The sequence below is a fragment of the Aspergillus undulatus genome, assembly GCF_047715775.1.
Source record: "Aspergillus undulatus strain CBS 261.88 unplaced genomic scaffold BDV17scaffold_76, whole genome shotgun sequence".
NCBI lineage: Eukaryota > Fungi > Ascomycota > Eurotiomycetes > Eurotiales > Aspergillaceae > Aspergillus > Aspergillus undulatus.
This window is the reverse complement of record NW_027396680.1, coordinates 23,794-42,435: the sequence shown is the minus strand read 5'-3', so window position 1 is coordinate 42,435 and position 18,642 is coordinate 23,794. Positions and strand designations below refer to the sequence as shown.

Genomic DNA, 18,642 nt, shown 5'->3' with positions numbered 1-18,642 from the left:
GCGATAATCGAATCCCGTCTGCCGCGCTGAAATAATACACATGTTGCGCTTGACGGGGGACAGGAGAGACAGTGGCCATTCAAAATGATCAACCTTCAGTCGTCTCTGATGAAGCTCGCTCTTCTACTTCATATTCTAGTCGCAGCTGCGGCCCCCGACAATAATACTCTATCCTTGTACGGAAGCTTCGATCTCTCCGGCCAAGAGGTGTCGGCCGAGTGTCGTGATGTGCTGCAGTCAAATATTACCTGCTATCGCGCCCTCCCGGCTGCTATCACAGAAACCAGCTCGTGGTCATCAGACGCGCTGTCTCTGATTTGTGCAGACGCATGCACTGCAAGTATTCAGAGCTGGAAGACATCGGCTGAGTCGGCTTGTGGTCAGACTACACAATACAACGTCTCTGGGTCACTTCGCACCGCCAGCTCAGTCGCGGACGAACTGCTATGGAAACAGTCGGCCACGTGTCTACAGGACTCATCAGGCGAGTTTTGCAACTTGGTGATGCAGCAAGCCATCAAGAACGCGGACTCGGATATTTTATGTAGCGATTGCGCTCTCCGATACCTAACCACCGTCGTGAACTCGGAACGGGGGCAGGAGTTCCTAGGGCCTGAAACCGTCGAGAAGCAGATCAAGAGTTGCTCGGCTACTCAGTCGTACAGTGTCACTTACACAGCTTCCACTTCGTCGAGTGCAGCTACGACACCGACTGCAACCGCGGCTCGCTGCGATACTTCTGACGAAGACACAGTCACATATACTATCCGAGGCAACGAGACCTGCGCGGAAATTTCAGCCGCGAGAAATGTCTCCACTCCCAGCTTGAAGGCCCTGAATGGTCTTGACTCCCAATGTGCCTACTTGGCCTCTGGTCAGACGTTGTGTTTACCGGATGTATGTGAGCTTCACCTCGTGCGTTCCAACGACACCTGCGATTCCATCACCGGAAACCTCAGTCGCTCCGTTTCGACGCCGACCTTTCAGTCCTGGAACCCGAGCATCAACTCAAAATGTTCGAATCTACAGGCACTAGTTCATCAGTACGTCTGTATCAGGTAAGATACATTTCCGCCGCGAGTCATGAATTCGCCAGGAGCTATCTAACATGCATCAGCCCCCCTGGATCGATGTCCATTCCTCATGACTTTCCGCTTGTTCCTGCGTCAACCGCCGCGTAAGTAAGATGCTCCATGATCCTGGGGCATGGTTTCTGATTACGGATGTCTTTAGACCTGTACCGGACGATGCTGTAACTACATCCAACAAAAAGTGTGGTTACTGGTACACAATCCAGGATGGTGATGGCTGCGAAAGCGTTGCTTCAACATTTGGAATCCCGGTGCAAGATTTCTACTTTTTGAACCCGCAGCTGGGTACGAATTGCTCCTCTCTTTGGCTGGGAAATAGCTACGTAAGTGAACATGCTGGTCACTGGGGACCTAGATCGAACCTGGCTTTATGCTGATGCGCATCCTCCTACGTCCTAGTGTGTCCAGCCCGTTGGAAGCATTGAAACCTATTCCGGATACAACACTTTATCGGCCACCTCGACTCTAGCCTCAACAATTAACCTTAACGCAACTCGCACAGTCAATCACACTACCACGTAATCCCCACCTTCTGTGAGTTGTTGACAGTCAATGCGATTCTAACATAGAGCAGCCACTTCTTCTACTCATTTGCACCACCAACTACCACAGCGATGACCTACAATACAGAAGCCTGGGAGCTTACCCAAGGGTATACTCTTTGCGCCGACGCTATGGCTTATTACAGCATAAGTGCTACAACAGAGTGGACCGAAGCGATGTACGAGAATGCCGACTGGTATGAAGAGTTTCAGCGCGTGTGTCTAGTTGACCCAAGTGACCTTCCAACATCGGCCTTCAACACTAGCATCGTGCTAAACACGCAGGACGACTCGGAGAGTGGAAGTTCGACCATTCCATCCACTGGAGGCTTGCCAACAACTACTCAGTCGACCACTGCCACTGCCACAGCAACCCCCGTAGGAAAAGTCTCGCCGAATGGGCTCTGTGGTCCGGCAAACGAAGGATATACATGCAAGGGATCGACGTTCGGGGAGTGTTGCAGTACCTACGGATACTGGTGAGTTATTTCATTCGTTTGCCTTCCTGTCAAGGGGACTAACAAGGTATTTAGTGGGTCGACGGACGAATATTGCGGTGACAGCGTTTGCGACCCTACCTTTGGCGAATGCCCGAGTCACAGCTCTTCGGACTCTGCGACATCCACAGCCTCTACCACCATGGAACCAACATCAACCGCTATCTCCAACATCTCGCCGAATGGCCTCTGCGGCGCCAGTAACAGCGGCTACACCTGTCTTGGCTCTCAGTTTGGTGACTGCTGTAGTCAGTACGGTTACTGGTAAGTTCTCGCCCTATGCGTCTCTCGAGCCAAATCTGGTGGAAGAAGAGAACATCCTGAGGAGCATGTGCTAAGCCATCAATTACAGTGGGTCGGGCTCCGATTATTGTTCGTCAGCAAACTGCGACGCAACCTATGGTAGCTGCAGTTAGTTGTGCTAGCCTAACGTAAAGATGGGATGATAGTTACACGGCGTAGGGGATACATGTAACGAGACCTGAAAGGAATCTAGATCACATACTAGCGGAGTATCTAGACGTGCTTCTACTCGGATATTATAGCTGCTAATTGCTGTTAACAGCGATTTGCGTTGAACTGTTTCAAGAATTTCCGGAATATTGATCACCATGGTACCTAATGGGACAGTTAGGACCGTAGGAGGGCTGACTGAGACCCGTAAGAATTGTCTAGCGACGGAATGAAATCTATTGAACGGTCCTAAAGATCGAAAACTATCCAACCATCATAAGCCAGTCCAGTGCTGACCCCGGTGCTTCTATTGACCGTACAAGCTAATCCATGAAAACAACATGGACGCGTCGGAGCGAGCCCGCAAGCCCGCAAGCCCGCACGGCTCGAATAGTTCACCTGATTTGGCTAGATAATATAACCCGAATACAGCCGCGAGCTAATGGAAGGCCTGTCCAGAGTGCATAGGCTAGTAATAACCATGCGGACCTGGCGACAGGTACACAAGATTCACAGCACAATTGTTGGAATGCCACCAGTGCACGAGCTGAGGCTATGGGGCTACAAAGGGCTCCGAAGTTACTTGGTCCATTCAATGTTTGCGGCATGTGCGAGCCTTTCTCCTCATCTACTAGGGCTATAGCCTAAAAAGGCGGAAGGAGACTCCTACCCAGGGGCAGGCTCGTTCACGTACACATCCATCGGAAACCCGGCACGCCATCTGTGGACCTGAAGGCTTTTGATCTCAAGTTCTCCAATTAACCCGACTCGTGATTTCCCCGGCATGTCCGCCGCTAAATTAGCCCAAGGTACACAAAATACTGCTAAGCATGACTAGTGCTTCTTGCCAAGCCTTGCCCTCACTAGATAAGGCCGAAGGTCTCCGAAGGCGAGGTCCTGGGCGGCGGTGGCGTTCTGGTTCCTGACAAGTTCCACCCGTTCGCACTTTTTCACACCCTTAGTCTGTCAAGTTTGACTACTGACCAACGCATTTAAACCACCCTGTAGAGGGGAACCAGACTTAGCACCTCTACACCGTACCTCGCTCATCTGTTCCTTTCGACCTCGATGTAACTCGCTAGCACGAAAACCACTCGAGAATTTTGCAAGTCATGCCCCACTCAGTCCGACACTGGCCGGGCGGGATCCCCAGTTGCATCAAGCGCCATCCAACTGGAGACTTCTCGTCTGGAGAGCTCATTGAAGAAGTCAAAGGATGGCTCTTGTTTGTCAAGGTTAGTGACTGTCTTACTGCTGTTGTATTGAATCGGTTGACGTTGAGCTTGCGCAGGAGACTTGGGTGCCTCGGCCGGATGGCACAAACAATGATGGCGAATATGAACTTCAACAACGCCGGACGCTGGTGGAACACTGGACATCAGCGAGCCAACAGTTCCGTGATGTACTATTTCCGCTCTTCTTACTCCCGCAGGTCGCTAACATGAGCGTTTGCAGTCATTCCAGACCCGAGCTGGAGCTGAGGCTGATCTTCGCTATCCGGCTGAAGCCACACAGCACATAGAGGAGTCCGTCCAAGATTATAATCCGTACGGGCTTATTAGTCTCGCACCAGTCGACGAAGCGCACCCTGCCAACCGCGCTCGCTTCATCAAATTCTCGATATTGCTGTATCGTTTCGACCCCGAGACCGGGCATTGTCTTGATGATTCATCATATATGCCGCAAGTTGCTCCGTTGAATCCGGCGTCGCGCCTGACCAACAGTTTCGAAGATTTCCTTCCCTGGTCGGATCTCGAGACCGCAGACTTCCGTTCGGTCTATCTTACGCGCTCTGGTTGTGTCGTGTATAACGGCTTCCTCGGCCCCTACCTGCTGATTGATGAGGAGGGGCTTAAAACAGGCCGTCTGTCACTTGTCCAGTTCAGGCAGAATGGAACCATCGAAGATGTCGTGCAAATTTGCCCTTTCAATATCCGCTTGCCGTATGTAGACCTTACCGTCCACATGAAAGAATTGCAGGAGATCCGCAATTCTGAGGGAGGCCGCAGACATCAGAATGTACCGTAAGTGCCCATCCGTGAACATCTCAAGGACTTTCACTTTCAATGAGCAAGCCTAACTCCATGTAGTCTCGACCTGGACCTTCCCGTCTTGGACATCCTTTCTCAGGCTCGAGCCGCCAATCAACTCTCCTCCGACATCGACCTCTGCGACCGCGACCAGTGGGAAGAGGACATCGAACTCTACGCACCAGGCTACCTAGCTCTTGAAGAAGCCGGACGTGGGGCAGAGTACGACCTCACACGCCTTGCCGCCCCTAATGAGATTGCAGGAGTCAAGAAACGCGTTTGGGAGAAGTTGAGAACTGGCCAGGTACCAGGTTTCACCCACCTTGCTAATAGTGTCCCGCCCCAGCAGCAGCCTCAACCTCAGCCAGGGCCCCAATCCGGCTCTGCTCCAATGAATATACAGGCAATGCTTGCGGCATTGGCTCGTCAACATGCTGAAGGGAGGTAGATGACTATTATGCCATGGTTATTTAGATCTCCGATTATTTCGCTGTGCCAAAAATCAAGACGCATGTCCATGTAGATTATCGCTGCAATGATAGACGATTGTATATGCCCTCGTTTAGTTAAAATACCTTGCAGTTCTGGTTGAGTTGACCTATCTGAGATATCTCGGTAGCCAGATGGTATCCCTTCATGCCCGGCTACCCTCGACCACGTCGTCCACGCAGATGTAAGAATAAGGCATGTAAACCGGGATTCGGTTGGATATACACCCTCCAGGGTCGTGGAGAGACTAGGCGGAAGCGCTCTCGTCCAGTCAACGAGATCGGAATGTTCGTCACTGTCAATAGCTAGTGCTCGTGCCGCAGGGGGCATCCGGCTAACTCCCAAGCGGCTTTTAGACGAGCTCGGGAGTTTCAAGCACGGCAAGGCAACGCTCATTCCGGGATAATGGGTGGGCTTTTCGGTGCCATTCTCCCGGCTTCGTAGTGCTGCAGCAAGATCGAAAACCTCTACAATGCTCTGCCCATGCCCCTTTCGACGCTTGATCTCGTCTAATAACTTCCTCGTCGCTCCCGGGCCCGCAATCACCTCGACAATAAGCGGCGTTATCTCCGCTTCCCGGGCGCCGGGAATGTGCTCATAGATGCAGTCCCAAACGAACACGAAGTCAACATCTAGTATACATGGGATAGTGTGTTGGTAAGTATATCTAATCAGATGGAAGCCCGTGTCAATCTTCCTAACCCCTACGTCGACACTCTCCACGAACATGAGCCCGCCATCAGTGCTGGAAACCGCACGGTCCGCGTAGTGAATAATCACAAGGTGTCTTCTTGGTGACTCGGACTGCAAGTGAGATGACTCAATGCTAAGGATAGTATTTTCGAATTTTCTGGAGACGATGAATCCAGGTAGCGGGTGTTTTGCTGGGAGCAGGACTTCTTGGGCGACTGCGAGGTCGAGCATTTTCGGGAGTGCCTGGAAATTGTGTATATTGTTACTGGTAGTGGCAGTTTTGTCGGTCTCCCAGTGAAAGGAGATATTGCGGTAGTCGGTGTATGTTTTGGCCTGGGCGAGCACCGCAGAGCGGATCGTCTCCTCGAAGGCTCCGCGGCTCATTCCAGTCATGGTTGGAAAAAGAGAAAAGAGCAAGTGTGGAAAACTGGAAGACGAAGGCCAAAAGAAGCTGAAAACCTCGACATATCTCGGGGTGGAGTATGACTGAGCCATTCTGTTTCATGGGTCGGACGGGAATGAAGATCCGGGCCTGTCAATCACGGATCTTCAGTGTTTCGCAGATCATGTCACCTAGCCACCCACTGATAACTTTAAACAAATCGCAGTGCGATGTATGACTTGCTGTCGGAGACCGCGGCGTACGTAATCTTCGGTATCTCACCACCCAAATGTGAAGGTCTGATTCATTGAATCTAGCAACGAAGCTACACTATATACAGAAGAAATAGGGGTAAGCTTACTAACTAAAATAGGAAGTAGAATAATATAATATATGACCGAGCGGACACTGACTAATAATAAGTTCAGTATTAAAGCAGATTCTTAGCAGTTACCAAAGGTTAATACACCTCCCCAGCGTCAGCGAGGTCATGTACAGGCTTGATATATTAAAATATCAGCTGTACGTGTTAAGCTACTAGTCTAGTCCATAATAAGGCTCTTTATATTAATTAAACCAAGTATCTTCATGAATTCTTGGTATTTTTGGTCCAGTAAGACCTTCGTGAGGCTATCTGCGGGCATCTCCGCGCTAGGAACTTATTGGATATTAACATGCTTTACCTGAACTTCTTGGCAAAGCTATTAGCCGTGTATATTAATATATTAAAGTTTTATACGTGTCCGTGGATCCTCTTTTATAAGCAGGTTAATCATCTACTAGTTATTATATAAAATTAATATCTAATATTCTGGGTTAAATTTAATAGCTTTAAATAAGTATTTTTACTAGAAGGTTAACTTCGCGGCTTTAGATATAGCTAGTAGTTCTGCTTTAGTTATAGAGATTATAACTATATATTACTTGCTTGCTTGCTAATTAAATAGATTATTATATAACTTGCAGAGATATCCTTTAGTGCTCGTCTAATCTTTATAATCTATAAAGGAAGTATTGCTAGTATATATAAAGGTCTTGTTTTGATTTATCAAGCCAGAATATTTAATTGCTATATATTATATAGTATAAAAGTATATAATTACTTAATCTATTACCTTAAGATATTTCTCTGAAGGATTCATGAGAAATTTAGCTAGCTTGTTTACTATATAAGTAATATCTAGCCTAGAAATAATAATTATATATAAGATTGATCTACCCTTCTGCTAATAGTAATATATTTAAGCTAGTATTACTTGATCCTCTCTTAGGATAAGCTTGCTGCAAGCCATGGGGGTCTTCAGGCCCCAGGTTTAATTATTTAAGTAATTTGCCTTTAGGGGCCGCCATATCCGGAAACGACCACGCCCAACCCAGAAGTGCCACCAATCACCACCCAATGCCTCGCCGCTATATAGGCCAAGAGCAGTCCCTCATTTTGCCGGAGTTTTCCAACCGCCACGAAGTTAGAAGTCGGATTACCGAACAGATTCTGCTATGGAATATGCATGCACAGGGGAAAAAGGGCAGATTAATGCTGTATTGGCTACACGTACGTAGCCTACTAAGGAGCGGATTCCTTCTTGATGATAGGATTCTCTATTTCACTAGACGATTCTCTTATCGATCTCTTCGATAGACACCTAGATACAATGAGGGGTCGAACCTGGAAACGAACTCCGACTACAGTATTAATGTTTTTTGGAACGGCCGGCAGGTCAAGTATCAACATCTTAAAGCCGCCCTACAGGAGCAGATTTGTTATGTCGCACTCTTGTTGTCAGATAGACAGACGTACTTCACTGTAGAATGGAAAGGATGTCTTAGCGGACTTGCTGCCACTATTCAACTCCTGAGCTGCCTGGACGCTGCTGCTGTATGAAGAAATAGTAACTGATTGTGCCTGTCTGAGCTATTTATAATATTGGGTATTTTCTGTGACATATCCTAGCGGCTGTATCCCAGTAGAACCCCTGCAGTCAATAAGAGAGAGCCCGGGCAAGACTTTCCGGGACAACTCCCCAGCTTGCCGCAAGTTCATCCATGATAGCGCCATGTAGGGCAACATTGCGAACGGCGCTGCCCTCTTCACCTACCAGCACCTTCCATCTACTGGCCAATCGTGCCCGAGCCTGCCCTGATGTGGTCGAGCCCGAGCAGCTTCAGTAGGTCAAACACCGAATTCCTCCAGTCTAGCCGTTCACCCATCCTCTGTTCTTCTCTTTTGTCTAATAACATGTAGAGGTCCGCTAGTAGCATCCTAGTTGCCGGTGATGAAGATGCGTCCCTATATCGACGGAGAGGTGGTAGTTGTAAGAGCAACTCCTTTGCGTACGCTGCGGCTGATGCAGCGGCATAGAGCTGCCGTTCATCCATCTTGTCGGCGTCTCCATAGTCACTGATCCCCCATATGACCGCTACAGGAAGTCTGTTCATTGTCCCCGCGGCTTCCATTTCGATAGCAGTCGCGTTGTAGAGTTTCTGCAATTTGTCGCGCTCTGTGGCATCTCGTATGACTTTATTTCCAGACAGAATACAGCCGTAATGCGCCACCCGACCCCTGGAGTCTATGCAGGCGCTTGGCCGCCTGAAAGGAGTTTTGCTCAGCGGAGTAAGGTGCGTCGTGAAGTCGTTGCTACCAGCTAGTTCTCGTGATCGGAGGACCGAGATCGCAGACCCAAGCGCCGGGTGTGTTGCGTTCTGCCGTCCCATTAGAACGTTTCTTTCTGAGCTAACGCTAATCATGTCGTACCCTAACACCCCTGCGTGATTATCCACTGGTACCGCAATGGCAACGTCCCCGAGGCGGATATCACATCTAGGCGATGGGATTCCAGCACCAATACCAACGAGCAGTGCGACTTCTAGGTTTGGAAAATCTCGATTCATTTCGGCGGCAATGGCAGCTGCAACGCCGATTCCCTTTCCTCGGCGGGATAGCCTGCGATGACAACGTAGTGGTCCTTGATGCGACCGAGTTGGTACACCACTGTCTGCCCGGGGTTGCGTTCCAGTGCCTGGTGTTGCTCATCCAACATGAGCAGTGCCCCGCGCTTGCTTCGAAATACAGGGGCGCAATCCACGCCACTGTGTAATCCTCGTGCCGTGGCCGAAATGGCATGGCAGTGTATTGTAATGGTAGAATTCATCGATCGTTTGAGGGGTTGCAGAGGTCGAAACATGCAAGGGCTTGAATTGTATAGCTTAGGGCTCACTGATAAGGATGTCAGATCAGCGTCATCCTTTATATCTGACTGTTGTGCCTTTCCAAAATCATAGGCCGAGCCGTCCATCCCTCTGTGGTTGGCTTCCCTGGGTTGCTGGCTCGGACACTGCGGACGTGCGTGCATAGAAACCTTTGTCCGTCTGACTGTGTCAGACAATCAATCACCACAGTGACTGACAACCCCGCACTGTAAGAGCGGGATAAGCACAGCCTCTCTACAAATCACAGACACACCTTGGTTTGTCCACGTCAATCAAGCTATTGTTGAACTATTCTGTTTTCCGTCTAATATCCAGTGCCGCAGCGTCCCGGTGCGAGGCTGCAGCCGCCCGTTCTCGGACTGGGTGGAAGCACGAAGTCAGCCGGCTAACCGCATGAGTGTGGCTGGTCAGATTGATTTTCCTTTCATGCAGAATTGCGTAGGTGCGTGTTTGATTGGCATTTTCGGGCGAAGTCATGTCATGGCGGTGCGACCAGATGAACCAAAGACAGAGGGCGGAGCCTTTGCGGCTCTTTCTTCTTTCCAGACCGGTAGGGAATTAGAGAGTAAACCGAGTCTACTAAGATACACAGATTTCTATGTCATACAGACTACCCATGCTCATTTTTTTCTGGTCACTCTACCGTTATAAAATGGCATCAGCAGCAAACAACTACAAGCAACTTACGCAAGCATTCCTCGACGCCATTAAGAAAGCCTCCACGCCAGCCCGAGCATTCCTCATTATCGGCCGGCCTGACACTGAAAGGCATCTTTAATTCAACTCTGGATGATGGCACGGCTATTGCAGCCGACGGACTCGCTTCTGGTTCATCTACTAAAGCTCCCAGCGGTGGTTGCCTCGTTTACCAACTATTGTTTAAAGGACCACCAACTGCCACATAGTCAACACGACCATAGATGGCAAACCATCGATGGCAAAAACTCCTTTATTATCGACACTCTAGGATTCGACGCCGGTTTCGGATGGGCGGCATTACGAGTGGTGGTATCTATAATAGAGCGAACTCGCTGGCTCGCAACAGTTGCCGGTGCCTGGTTCGTGACTGACAACCGCACTCCATTCAGAGACCTAGAGACAAGACTCTACCAGTGGGCTGTCCACATTTTGTGGTGAATCCTACCTCCCTCACGTAATATCCATGACGATATGCTGGGAGGGGCGCCGCAAGATTCGGAAGCACACAAAGCCAGGTTCCAGCAGCGTCAGACGCACCCCTGAAAAGAGGCATATCAATGGGAATCTTACGGGTGAGATCTTTCTTGGTAAGACGATCATGGCCGAGCTTTCGGGGCAGGCACGCGATTTCTTAGCGCGCTGCTGCAATGTGAGTAATCCAGTTATTGAGTTGTGAATCGTACGAGAGCTCGCTCAGAACATACCTCTTGAGCATATAGAGGCAGCAAAGGTACTTCACCCTAGGGCTAGCCGCCCTAATGTATTTCCTGTTGGAGAAACAGGGAGGACCACGTGTTTTGTCAGCTAAACTATCGGAGGCTACTGGTGATAAATATTTGTTATTGATTGATATGGAGCGAGTTTTGCTGCATGGTGGGTCCTCGTCCCAGAAAAAATCATCTTGCTGGTAGTCGAGCTCCATCACGCGCTGGGGTAAACACTCCCGCCAGACCACGGACCGGAACTCGAGAGGAAACGGGGAAACAGTTGGAAGACACGTTGAGGGCCTGGCATGCTGGGCGAAGGTGTAGCTTGGCTGCTTGACCGGCTTGGGGTTCGAGTATCAGATGAAGAATGGACGACCTGACAGTGAGCACTCGGTAGATCACGTGATGACTCCCCGTCTCGAGAAGGCGCTCACACAGGCAGACATGGTAGTGCTCATCGGGGAGTCTCCACATCTTCTCTCACTCTGAGGTCTTATTCTTATTCTTTCCCTTTTTCATCCTCCGGGCCGCCAATTCAGAGATCTTCCTTGGCTTCGTATTGCGCCTGCTCACAGAGATTCCAGAAATTCATTTCACTGTATGTGTCCATATGCTCCTTGTCGAAATCCCTATAATGGAGCCAAGTCCAAAACGGCATATCAGCTTTAAGCTCTTGAAGAAGAACGGCTGCAGTCGTAATCTGATCAGATTTGCTTTTCCCGTCGAGATTCGACAGAGAATCTCCCGCGTTTTGTCTGTGGACTCGGTAATGTAGATCTAATGATTGACGATTCTGAAACATGGAAGGTTCTGGTGATTATATGGGTCCGTAGATCACGTGCCACTAGCCTAGTACGGACGCGATCTATCTAGGCCTGAGGCCCTCAGGCCCCAACAACTTGTGTGGCCCGCCTGCCCTGTCTGCGCACCAATCTAGTCCTCATACTGATCAAATGTTTGGAGTGCAGCCATTGGGAGGTCAAGCCCCGGAGAATGTCAGTAGACGAATGGACTTGGATTTGACAGTGTAGCGGACCCCATGGATACAAATGTGTCCCGAAAACAAAGACCGGGAAATTATATATTTACATGCAACGAGCCTCCATTTCCCCAGCTACCTTTCTACCGCCACCCTCTTGAGCATCCCCTTATAGATCCCTGGCATAAGGCTTCATAGTCGGGCCCTCCCATTTGAACCGCCCTCTAACTAGCCAATCTGCACAGGCAAAGAGCATGACGAACCCCAGTACTGGCCCTGCATAATTCATATTTTCACCAGTAACGGGCAGCTCGGCCGGGAACGGCAGGAAGATGGCAAAGTAGGTCGCGAAGAGAATCGCAAGTAGATTGATAGGAAGACCCCACTTGCCCAAATTGAAGGTACCCTTAGGTATATCATGCGGAGCCGTGAGGCGCTTGAAGACGAGAAGCCAGAGGGGGATCAGGTAGGAGATATAGAGGCCCAAAGTGCTAAGCGAAAGGATGGCATTAAACGCCGATGTGGATCCGATTTGGATGAATGAGAGGGCGACAAGGATTGACGCGACTAGGAAGAGCGCGCGAAGCGGGATCTTATACCTTGGGTCAACGCGGGCGAAGTAGTCGGAGAAAGGAAGGCCATTGTCTCGAGCAAATGCCCAGGCAAGGCGGGTGACTGATGCAAGGCCGTTGAAAAAGGCGATCCACCCGGGTACCATACCCATGGCCATGAGGACGAAGGTTGCGGGTAGAGAGCCGGTGGCTTGGTAGGCGATCGTGATGATAGGATAACCGGTTGGACTCATGAGTGCTTCTGTGTAATCGCCCATGCAGTAGAGTATGGCAATAAGGTAGCAGAATGCCATCGATCCATTGATGATAGTACCGTAGATCATCGAGCGGGGGACGACCGTTTTGGCGTTTTTGACCTCTTCGGCCATGTGGATGACGCCGTCAACGCCTGTTGACATGCATTAGACGGGACCCGCCTCGGAGTAGCATATCATGAGGGAAGGGGGTTACCAGCTAGGGGTGTGATGACACCGAGAAGGCCAATGGAAAACGACGCGCCGGGGTTCTTCCATCCAACCAAGCCAGTAACAAAGGTCTCCCAAACGAAGGAGTTGGGATTGCGAGGAGCGAGAATAACGAAGACAGCGATGGTCACTGGCAGGAAGACAACATGCATTATGCCGGCAGCAACTTCGATTCCTCCCAGGACACGACGCGCGAAAACGTTGATAATAATTGGTATAAGTGCAACCGCCCACATCAGTAATGTACCGCGCCATCTCTCCATCTCATAATCAGGGTGTGCCAGTTTTACCATGCCCTGGATCTGATTGCCGATAAAGAAAGGTGCGATGCAGACGAGCGCGGACCACGAAAAGACGGTAACCCATCCTTATCTTGTTAGCACTCGGACAGTAAAAGACCTACTGAATGGAGTCCTCACCCTGGAAAAAGCTGATGAAGCGACGCCCTCGCGAGGCGAGGAAAAAGCTCCAGTGGTATTGAGCACCAGCGGTCGGGTGGCTATCCAGTCTGTCAGCATAGCGGACACAAACGTCAGTAGAATCACGTACATCGAGGCAAGCTCAGCTAGGGAGCAGGCAATAGCCACATTTCCCACCGTACTGAGGATGATTCCGTAGACAATTCCCGCAGGGCCGCCGTTCGCCAGACCGGCCTGTATACTCCCACCGGCAGACTCCCACGTGGCAAGTAATGTTGCGGAGAATGCGAGTGACGAGAAGAAGTTCAAGTACCTCTGTCGGTTATTAGAACTTGGAAGGGTAGGTGTGGTCGGATAGGTGTCCTTACCTCCAGCTGCTGCTTCTGTCGATAAGAAACACTTTCATGCGCAATATTCCCACTCCCCGCTGGCTCCGACCGCACAGCGCTCCCACTCTTCATCTGCATTTCTTCCTGCATGTTGACAGCAGTTGGTCCTGCCTTGACGAAAGAAAGAAAAAAAAAAAGAAAAGAGACTTTCACGCACAACTAAGGGGGGTGAAAAGCCCGGGCGGAAAACGGCAAGAAGTACTCCAGACTATCTTTGCCTCCTCATCTGCCAGACCAGGATCTCCCAGAGGTAGATTAACGAGACGGGGAAGAGATGCGGGTTGCTGTGCCGCAATGGGACGGACCGGTCTCGCTATGGCGCAAACCCTTGTCGTTAACCTTCTAGCGACGAGACGGTGGCTGTTAGATGCAGCTTATGCAGGGATCAAATCCTGCTGCGAGCCTTGCCCGCAGCCACACAAGCGGCCTGGACCGTTGGACAATAGTAAAAATGGGCTGATGTTCGCGGAATCAATTTCAATCCTGGAGGGCTGTCTCAAGGAATTTATGACTCGACAAGGGCCCCATTTCCCCGTGGCTATCGTGGAAGAAAAGAACGGAATCGAAGCTCCAGGATGCGCATCCCTGCCGCAGAGAGCGCCATGGTGTGCTTACTGCAGAACAGCAGCCACTCGTTGCGGGCGTCAGCAGAGGTCTGAGCATGCATCGGGGCCATTTCCAACAATTGACCAAACTTAATAATGGTAGGGATTTGGAATAATGCGTCTGAAAGAAACTTTGTCTTCTTTCTCGCCTTTATTATGTCTCCGCACCCTTTTTACGTTCCATATTCTTGACGCATGCCATGGTGACTCCCCGAACCCACAATGGCCGATCGAAAGGCCCCATTCCATGGCCTGTCTAGCGATAATCGTGGCCCGATCATCACGCTCGTTTCCGTGTCGCTGCTGATTGTTGCGGTTATCTTTGTGCTGGCCAAGTTTGGGTCTGCGATTTACTTCAAGCAGCGACAGACGGCGGTGAATACCCCGATATGGGTTGCATTGATTATCGCCATCATTCAGGTCGTTCTCCTGCAAAAGGCTGTTGATAATGGTCTGGGCAGACATCAGGATCGCCTTTCTGAGAGTGATGTTCAAGCCATGAACAAGGTGCGACGAGACGCGGCACTTTGATGAACTGGCTAACGTCAACAGTTTGCATACGCTGCTCACATACTCCTGGTCATTGTCTTGTCTCTGTCGAAAATGTCGACGGTATTGCTGATCTGGAAGCTCACTCCGAGCGGTAGCCTGCGTCGGTACTGCACGATCACTACTGGAATAGTTGTCGCGTGGACAATATTTGCGATCTTGGGCATCGGTCTCCAATGCGATATTCATGAGCCATGGATTTATGCCCCAGGGCGCTGCGCTGGAGAGGTATAGTACATCCCGGAATGCGACAAGACTCAGCGGGGCTGATGCTCTACAGGGAGCTCTCTTCTACCCGGTTGCAGTTCTCAATGTCCTCACCGAGGTTATACTCGTTATCCTGCCTTTTATCATGATGCGCAATGTACAGATGGTCTGGCGCAAGCGCATAAAGATCTTGTCCTCCTTCTCCACTAGGATCGGGTAGGTTACCCATGGCCTAGCTGACACTCGCTCACTAACTTGCCTTGTAGTATTGTCGGCCTCGGAATCGCCCAGTTAGCCCTAATACCTTCATTCGCCCGATCGACGGATGTCTCCTGTCAGTAGTTCCAAGCAGTGCCGCAAGGCAGGTCCAATCTAATCATAACCAGGGAGTATCATTGACTACGAGGTAATCAGCCAAACAATGATGCTCACAACAGTCACAATCGCCTGCGTTCCAACACTCTACCACATCTTCGCAGGCCTGCACTCCGGCCTCACAACGACCGAAGTCCCTCTCGGAGTTGGCCTGGAACTCTCCCGGCCCAAGGCAAGTGGATATATAAACCAGACTTCGAGCAGCGGCAGCAAATCCCGGTCGCGCGGACGGTCACGAGAAAAGAGAGGCCGCGAGTCGCCCATATTCAACCCGCACGCCGCCGATGCCGCGATTACGACGGAGATCACGTCAAACTTGGATCACTATCGTGGGCGGCATGGCGAACGAGGTTCGAGCGAGAGTGAGGGGACAGAGAGTACAAGGCAGTTAACACGCGAGGGTAAGGGGGGTGTCATGCGCACTGTTGATATTACAGTTGAGGTTGATCATCGTGATGAGGAGAGTCGGCTTTGAATAGTGGCCTGTATTCACTATCTCAGAAACAATCAATAGACCCGATTTTCCAGAGATGATCTGTCGTCAGTCAGTGTCAGCTCCACGGTCGATCGCAGTTCGATTTCCTCACACGTCTCTGCACTCCGCCGGGATCCTTCCCGTTGTAATGTGCGGGCCGCATTCCACCACGGCCCACACAAAAGTCCAGACTTTTTGACAGCGTGAAAACTGAAAACAAGTGAAATCAGGCTAAAATAGCAAAAGCGCCACAGGGCGCACCGATGGTCTGGCCGTTTCAGATTCAGTGTCTTAAAAATTAAGTTGCATCGGCCACAAGTCCGCCGCGGTGCCAAGGCATGGTGGGGAGCGTGGGAATCAGGGCTAGGTACGGGACCTGATGAGGGTTCCTCGCCGGCTACTCTGGAACTTGAAGGTGAGACAATGCGATTGATCACTCTGAAAGTGCAAGGTATCTATACATATTATAGCCGATTTTAGACCCTTCAGGGCAAGCACATGCTTGGCGATGGTCTTGCGCTGTGGAGGGCAGGAATATATACCTTTCCATGGAGGCCTTCCCGGTGTGCTTAAAAGGGCCCGCGGTGAAGGAAATCAACCACGGCAGCACTGAATGACCAGGTGCAGCCACGTCGCTGTCTTTGTCCCGGCAACGGCCTAGGCAGCTGTGACTTGCATCCACGATGATGCCAGGTGTTGTCTGACCGGTGTTGGAAAGCAGCCAGACACCAGTCATATGGTGAATGTAATAACAGACGGCGACTATATCGAGAGCACCTGATATTATATATCCCTATTGCTTGCTCACTGTATGTGGCTTATTTCCGGTCTCGGATATACGGAGAACCGACACAGCCACCTCCCTTCGAGACACGACGTCTCCTGATGCCAGTCATGCATGATTTTGAGCTGTACAACAAGCAATGGGTGAAACTTCAATATCAAAGGACCGGATCCTCTCTGCTGGACAGATTGATGACCTAATTGCCAATGGTCAGTCCATAATCGTCATCGACCAGAAGGTGCTGCGGCTCGACGCATGGCTTCCTTATCACCCTGGTGGGCATAAGCCCATTCAGCATTTCATCGGGAAAGATGCGACGGATGAGTTTGTTGTGTAGGCGATGTCACCCATGGGAGCTGGACAGCGACTGACCGAAATAGAATGCACTCCGCCGAAACGCGCCAAATGATCGACCGATATCAAATTGGGAGGATTGAAGGGCGCTGGAATAACCTCGTGCCGCCGATTCAGAAGGGGCAGAGTTATGATGGAGAGGGAAGAGGGTCAAGAAATGTCGTGGACGCCTCAGGTAACCCGACTTCTCTGGAAACCCTCCACCTCTCCAACGAAAGAAACACGCCTGAAGAACTCGCCTTCCTCAACGCGCAAACAAAAGATGAGATCAGCCTAACACTAGACCGATACCCCTCCCTCCAGATAAAAGTCCAATCCGACATCGTCGAAAAGTACCGCGCCCTATACGACCAAATCCACGCGGAAGGACTGTACGAATGCAACTACACGGCCTACATCTGGGAATTCGCCCGCTGCGCCCTCCTCTTCAGCATCATGCTCTTCCTCCTACACATAAAATGGTACTGCACCAGCGCCATCTTCCTCGGCTGGTTCTGGTCCCAGATGGTCTTCGCCGCGCACGACGCCGCCCACATGGCCATAACGCACGACTTCTTCATCGATAATCTCATCGGCATGATCATCGCCGCCCCCATAGGCGGGTTATCCCTAGGGTGGTGGAAACGCACACATAACGTCCACCACCTCGTCACGAATATGCCTGAGCATGATCCCGATAACCAGCATCTTCCTTTCCTCGCTGTGAACCATCGGTTCCTGGGCAGTTTGTGGTCGACGTATCATGAGCGGCTGATGCCGTATACGTCCTTTGCGAGGAAATTCGTTCCGTATCAGGCTTATCTCTATTATATTATCCTCATGTTCGGGAGGTTTAACCTATACGTACAGTCGTGGCTATTCCTCGCTCAGGGCCAGGGACCCCGGAAGGGACTGGCGTGGTGGCACCGCTACTTCGAGATCGCAGGGAACGTGGTTTTCTGGATATGGTTCGGATACGGGATTATCTACCGCTCGCTCCCAGACCCAACAACACGAATCCTGTTCATCCTAATCTCCCACGCCGTAACAATGCCCCTCCACGTGCAGTTCACCCTCTCGCACTTCGCAATGTCAACGGCGGACCTCGGGCCCACCGAGTCCTTCCCGCAACGCATGCTCCGAACAACAATGGACGTCGATTGCCCCGAATGGTTAGACTGGATCCATGGCGGGCTCCAGTTCCAGGCGATTCACCATTTATTCCCGCGTGTCCCAAGACATAACTTGCGTCGAGTGCAGAAATTAGTTCTTGGGTTCTGTGCGGATGTTGGGATTCCGTATGCGCTTTATGGGTTTGTTAAGGGAAATGAGAAGGTCGTGGGGAGTTTGGCGGAGGTTGCCCGCCAGGCGAGGATCTTGGAGGAGTGTAGGAGGGTTGTGGTGGGGAGGGTTGGGGCCGGGGTTGAGCGTCCTCATGGACATTAGCGGTATGTAGGTCTTTACTAGACGTCCGATGTGTGCCCCTTAGAGTCAGAGGGCTTAATAGCGACTTGCTGCCTCACCGTTCCCACTTGTTCTGAACAGCAAAGACTGCCAAGATTCAGACTAGTTTAACCACCTTGGGGGGAGGAGGAGGCCCTGCTCACCAGTCAGCTCAGCCTCATGATCCTGAGCAATGGTTAGCTTGATTGGTTCGCACCAGATGCAATCACATATGAATGGTCGCCAAGATAGCATGCA

The 18,642-nt window shown here is 50.8% G+C and overlaps 8 protein-coding genes across 8 annotated transcripts; 4 read left to right on the top strand and 4 right to left on the bottom strand.

Moving 5' to 3' along the window:
• Positions 1–84: 84 nt before the first annotated feature.
• BDV17DRAFT_295820 (uncharacterized protein) lies at positions 85–2,398 on the top strand (the record flags this gene model as incomplete). Its single annotated transcript, XM_073763162.1, has 6 exons — positions 85–1,058; positions 1,118–1,177; positions 1,234–1,414; positions 1,491–1,609; positions 1,666–2,112; positions 2,167–2,398. The coding sequence occupies 6 exons, from the start codon at positions 85–87 to the stop codon at positions 2,396–2,398; spliced, it is 2,013 nt and encodes a 670-aa protein (XP_073610845.1).
• Positions 2,399–3,675: 1,277 nt separating this feature from the next.
• On the top strand, positions 3,676–5,061 carry BDV17DRAFT_301357 (uncharacterized protein; the record flags this gene model as incomplete). The annotated part of the gene is made up of 4 exons (XM_073764239.1): positions 3,676–3,818; positions 3,875–3,985; positions 4,039–4,607; positions 4,674–5,061. The coding sequence occupies exons 1-4, from the start codon at positions 3,696–3,698 to the stop codon at positions 5,059–5,061; spliced, it is 1,191 nt and encodes a 396-aa protein (XP_073610844.1). The 5' UTR covers positions 3,676–3,695.
• Positions 5,062–5,179: 118 nt separating this feature from the next.
• BDV17DRAFT_295818 (uncharacterized protein) lies at positions 5,180–6,188 on the bottom strand (the record flags this gene model as incomplete). The annotated part of the gene is made up of 2 exons (XM_073763161.1): positions 5,180–5,257; positions 5,328–6,188. The coding sequence occupies 2 exons, from the start codon at positions 6,186–6,188 to the stop codon at positions 5,180–5,182; spliced, it is 939 nt and encodes a 312-aa protein (XP_073610843.1).
• A 1,940-nt stretch (positions 6,189–8,128) lies between these two features.
• On the bottom strand, positions 8,129–9,522 carry BDV17DRAFT_275602 (nucleoside phosphorylase domain-containing protein). Its single transcript, XM_073759231.1, has one exon. The coding sequence runs from the start codon at positions 9,064–9,066 to the stop codon at positions 8,287–8,289; it is 780 nt and encodes a 259-aa protein (XP_073610842.1). The 5' UTR covers positions 9,067–9,522; the 3' UTR covers positions 8,129–8,286.
• A 2,416-nt stretch (positions 9,523–11,938) lies between these two features.
• Positions 11,939–13,703, bottom strand: BDV17DRAFT_295816 (putative GABA permease; the record flags this gene model as incomplete). Its single annotated transcript, XM_073763160.1, has 5 exons — positions 11,939–12,729; positions 12,792–13,172; positions 13,225–13,304; positions 13,355–13,539; positions 13,593–13,703. 5 exons carry the CDS (start codon positions 13,701–13,703, stop codon positions 11,939–11,941), a joined length of 1,548 nt encoding a protein of 515 aa, XP_073610841.1.
• A 737-nt stretch (positions 13,704–14,440) lies between these two features.
• On the top strand, positions 14,441–15,824 carry BDV17DRAFT_284986 (uncharacterized protein; the record flags this gene model as incomplete). The annotated part of the gene is made up of 6 exons (XM_073760628.1): positions 14,441–14,725; positions 14,771–14,995; positions 15,048–15,190; positions 15,241–15,308; positions 15,361–15,750; positions 15,787–15,824. 6 exons carry the CDS (start codon positions 14,441–14,443, stop codon positions 15,822–15,824), a joined length of 1,149 nt encoding a protein of 382 aa, XP_073610840.1.
• On the bottom strand, positions 15,202–16,774 carry BDV17DRAFT_223383 (uncharacterized protein). The gene is made up of 4 exons (XM_073755646.1): positions 16,286–16,774; positions 15,937–16,226; positions 15,773–15,884; positions 15,202–15,373 (listed from the first exon to the last, which is right to left on the bottom strand). The coding sequence occupies exons 1-3, from the start codon at positions 16,558–16,560 to the stop codon at positions 15,847–15,849; spliced, it is 603 nt and encodes a 200-aa protein (XP_073610839.1). The 5' UTR covers positions 16,561–16,774; the 3' UTR covers positions 15,202–15,373; positions 15,773–15,846.
• Positions 16,655–18,482, top strand: BDV17DRAFT_223350 (fatty acid desaturase). Its single transcript, XM_073755645.1, has 2 exons — positions 16,655–16,941; positions 16,989–18,482. Exons 1-2 carry the CDS (start codon positions 16,748–16,750, stop codon positions 18,385–18,387), a joined length of 1,593 nt encoding a protein of 530 aa, XP_073610838.1. The 5' UTR covers positions 16,655–16,747; the 3' UTR covers positions 18,388–18,482.
• The last annotated feature ends 160 nt before the right edge of the window (positions 18,483–18,642 follow it).

Bases quoted from the DNA above. Each gene is read 5' to 3' on its own strand.
- BDV17DRAFT_223383 (XM_073755646.1), bottom strand. From the start codon at position 16,560: ATGACTGGTGTCTGGCTGCTTTCCAACACCGGTCAGACAACACCTGGC. The intron at 16,227-16,285 runs GTATAGATACCT...TTCAAGTTCCAG, and splicing joins TCTAAAATCGGCTATAATAT to AGTAGCCGGCGAGGAACCCT. The intron at 15,885-15,936 runs GTGAGGAAATCG...GACTGACGACAG, and splicing joins CCGGCGGAGTGCAGAGACGT to ATCATCTCTGGAAAATCGGG.
- BDV17DRAFT_223350 (XM_073755645.1), top strand. From the start codon at position 16,748: ATGGGTGAAACTTCAATATCAAAGGACCGGATCCTCTCTGCTGGACAG. The intron at 16,942-16,988 runs GTAGGCGATGTC...TGACCGAAATAG, and splicing joins GCGACGGATGAGTTTGTTGT to AATGCACTCCGCCGAAACGC.
- BDV17DRAFT_275602 (XM_073759231.1), bottom strand. From the start codon at position 9,066: ATGAATCGAGATTTTCCAAACCTAGAAGTCGCACTGCTCGTTGGTATT.